Here is a 3,960-nt window from a genome sequence, read left to right as displayed (position 1 = left end):
CACTGTGTCTGTCCTTTTTTTTTCTGTGCAAGAATGAAAGCTGTGGATTAGAGAAGTTTGATAATCAGCATGAATGTTCAGCCAGACAGGCTCAGTTTACATTTGACTAATTAACTGAAGAAGCCCAACAGTAATGATGTCTGAGTCTGACTTTTAGAGCATTGACATTAAACCTTGCTTTGCTAAAAAAAAAAAAAAAAAAAAAATGATTGAACTTTATAAATAAGAGTAAATATTTCTTGACGGTTCAGTTTAGTTTACATGTTTTCCTTTTACCATCGTTTAACTTTTTATGTGGTTTCTATTGGTGACTACTTGCCTTAAATTATTTCTAATCTGAAATAAATCCAAAACATTTTCTATACACTGCACATTCGCCACCACTAATATTTGTTCAATAGCGACTTGTATTAGTGCCACAAGCAACAGGCAAAATTCTTGTAGAGTTCCTTATAGCTGGTTTGTTTCCTGCTGCTGAACTGGCTTTTAAACATAAATGGTTAAGTTTTTGTTTTTTTTCCTCTCCTTTTAACAAGCTGTGAGTTGGAGACGCTCTGAAAGCTTCGTAAAACCCTGTTTGCTGCAGATTTGTTTGGATCTTTATCAATATGAAACAAGTGTATTCAAGATTTAACCATCTGGAAATAGTTTATTGCTGCGTCCCGCTGTTGGACCCTCATTGTGATGCTGCCACCACCATGTTTGACAGTGATCCCCTTTCGACGCTTCACTTTTATTTGTCCAACATCATTTCTTGTGACCAGATTGTGGCTCAATCAGGGCGATTCTGTCTCGGTCCGCATTGATCTACAGCTGGATTCGCTTTGTAGTCGCACTGGTGTTGCTGCAGTTTCCACTTCATGAGAAACATGAGCCCAGGCTCCGTCACCCGAGGGCAACAATTTGGGACGCATAAAGTTTGAACATAATCGGATGTTTGATGTCAAACATGCATCTAAACTCAGAGTCGTCTAAAGCGGTTAAGAGTGGGAACTAAACACACTGTCGGGTCGATGCCAGATAATTAAAACACTTTAAATGAAGCAGGAACCTTGTTGATGTCTGTAAGAAACATATGTTTGGGGTGTAGTTTGATTAGAAACATTCAACCAGTCATTAGTTTGGCTGTATTTTTATGTTTGATGAAAGCTTTTAAACTTTGTGCAAACTGGGGGGAAAAAAATCCACAAGTACAGCATCAAAACCTTCAAATAAACCATCGAAAGCCCAAATTTAAGAAATAGTCCCAGCAGATGAGTTCACGTTGCAGGATGATGCACTCTCATTCTGCTTCCTTCAAGTTTCTTTTGTGTTTAGAGCAATTCCTCGACCTCAATAACATACACCTATTAAAACACGTCAAGATTTGTAGTTTTAGAAAAGCAGCAGAAGAAAAATCCCAAAGCTGAATATAAATCTTCTTTTATTAAGGAAATGTAATAAAATCCTTTGTACAGGACCTCTACACAGAGGTTTGTTGTGTCCATACATGCAACTCTCATGGTTGAGGTATCAATAAATTAACCCAAAAATAACCCTTCCCTAAAATCAAACTGGAATAAAAGTCATTTTAGAGCCGACTAAACCGGGGTCCGTTTGGAGTTGCTATTTGATTAAACTACCACCAAATTCACATGCACTTTATGAAAAGGATGAGAAAGAGCTATCAAACAAGTGTAGGCGCAAATGGTTTGTAATGTCAGCCTCTTCCCTACGGACTGCAGAGAGTTTTAGTCGTACAAATGTTGGATTCGTCGCGCGGCCTCTGCGAAACGCACAGGAAGCTCGTCACGACCAAAAGAAGCTACGTCACACCGCCGTTTACCAAAACCGTTCGATGAAACCGCACCTATACGAGAGCAGTGCTGACGTGTGTACAGAGTGTAAACCATGAGCTCTTTAAAAATCGACTTTAATGCTCTGTTACGTAAAACGGGGTCTTTTTCTTCTTCTTTTCCTCCAAAGAGTTGGGAATTGTCTCGATCTCAGTAACGCGGCGCCAAGTTGAAAACAAGCCGACCTCTTAAGTAGAAATCCCCCCCTCCCCCCAAAAAAGTGGCAGTTTTAAAGAAATGACATACTTGATTTAAAACAAGCATCCAAGTAAATACAGAGTAGGTTGAATGTCCGGCAGGCTATGAAACAAACATCATCCCAGCTGTTTCAGATGTACACAAGCATGACGTGTTGAAGTTGCAGTAAAAACAAAAACTGGTAGAAAATGCTGCCAGTTCAACTGATCCTTAACCTTATTATTGTTACTGATGCTTGTCCTAAATGTTCTGACACTGGAAATATCCTTATAATAACACAAGAAAAGGACTTTACCTCACTAAACATAACATTTATCCAACTTAAGGTTTCACCACAAAAATATCTCTTTAAAGGATTTAAATTACTTAAGTACCTCAGGGATTTCATTGCAAACCATGGCTTTTTTTTTTTTTTGTCGTCTTCAAAATATAAAACAGTAATTACATCAGTCCATCTACATGAAGCCGTTTCTTATCCAATCGCCGCCATTTTTTTTTTTTTTTTTGTTCTGTGTTTTATCAAGTTGATTTAATTTGATCTGCATTGCCATGACGCCAAAATGCTCCTTAAGGCACTACAAGAGGCAATTCCCATGTTCCCGCAAACAGAAGTCCAGATGCGTGTGATTGCCCTCTGTTAGTGTGACGGTTCATAACCCCAAATGAGCACTTGTTGACTTATTGGCTTGAGTCCAAGCTGATGATGAGGAAGGCGTCGCTTCCAGGATTGCCCACCTTCGAGGGGTGGAGGGTTGTCGGGGTCATGGGTCACGTGTCGGAGTGGCTCTTTCTATCCTTTATGCACCAGTGGGGTTTAAGAATCACCTGCGAAACAGAAAAACCACGCAGATCAATTTGAGCGCCTCTGATTCCCAGCTGCTCGAATTTGGAGGGATGATCTTTTCGATTTAGTTGAGAGGCGACAAATCAAGGAAAATAGTCTAAAAGTGGTCAGTGTCAGCTGTTGTCCATTAGTATTACACTGGAAAATGCTGAAATCTTCTAATTAAAAGTGACCAGTTGGTATTTCTATTACTAGCAGACAAAACAGGTCAGATCTGACCTATATATTGTTTCATATCAGGATTTTAAACCGGAGCTGTTTAGAGGCAAGAGAAGAACAAATGCCCACATTTCATTAAATGACATTAGAACTTCTCACAATGTATATGACGGAGAAACATCATTGCAGAGAGACAAGAAAGACAAAGATAATTCTGTTATATTCTATTTTTACTAATCAACTTAAGGACCCACAGACACTGAGAGCAAAGGAATCTGTGTTTAATGTTCAGATTTTTCTAGCAAAAAGGCTAATCTAAGTTTGTGGCAATGCACGCTAGATAAATATTTTCTTCTTAAATATTAGGAAAACTGTAAAGTCTGGAAAAGTGTGGAATTTCCCCACTGGGAAATACAGCAGAGGAACACAACATCATTCTGTGAGAGCGCTTTTCATCTGGTCGTAATTAATGGGAGAATAAATGAACCTTGATACGGGACTCTCTCTGGAAGAAACACCAAATCTGTTAGATCCTGTAAAAAGTTTGAAAGTGTGTCTGGAAACATTTCTCCAGAGTTGCACGTTCCAACTGATCTATCGGAAAGAAACCCACCGGTGGCGGTGAATGTGAGAAACGGACGCGAGACCTACCCCTTAGATTTTCACGCTCTCCGTCCCGTAGACGTTGTAGCCTTCACGGTATGTGGCAAAATTCTGGGCGTTTGCTGGAGGGGCTGGCTTAAAGTTTTGGGCGTTCTTCGCCAGCTTGAGTTTTTTTGTTTCCTGCCGTGACTTATAGCAGAACTCTATCAAAGCAACGGTCATAGCCAAGCCGAGCCCTCCGACCAGAATATAGAAGACGCCTGCCACGTTGCTCAGGCTCAATGCACTTGTCTTGTCCTGGGGGAGGTACAGACCACCATT

General features: G+C 40.1%; 1 protein-coding gene across 8 annotated transcripts in view; it reads right to left on the bottom strand.

Annotated features, from left to right (window-relative positions):
- Positions 1–1,406: 1,406 nt before the first annotated feature.
- Positions 1,407–3,960, bottom strand: part of gria3a (glutamate receptor, ionotropic, AMPA 3a) — a 97,883-nt gene continuing 95,329 nt past the window's right edge. For 6 of the 8 annotated variants that reach the window (XM_081615377.1, XM_008427594.3, XM_008427597.3 and 3 more), the window contains 2 exons: positions 3,688–3,936; positions 1,407–2,858 (listed from right to left, as the gene is read on the bottom strand). In XM_081615377.1, the coding sequence (XP_081471503.1) occupies positions 3,691–3,936 (246 nt within the window). In that variant the 3' untranslated portion in view covers positions 1,407–2,858; positions 3,688–3,690. Of the gene's footprint in view, positions 2,859–3,687; positions 3,937–3,960 lie in introns of those variants that run through there. The other 2 variants (XM_008427599.3, XR_014090819.1) reach the window with 2 other exon arrangements.

Source organism: Poecilia reticulata, chromosome 14, assembly GCF_904066995.2.
Source record: "Poecilia reticulata chromosome 14, P_reticulata-male-v2, whole genome shotgun sequence".
NCBI classification, from domain to species: Eukaryota; Metazoa; Chordata; class Actinopteri; order Cyprinodontiformes; family Poeciliidae; genus Poecilia; species Poecilia reticulata.
Note: the sequence above shows the minus strand (reverse complement) of the source record. Positions and strands in the feature narration are given on the sequence as shown.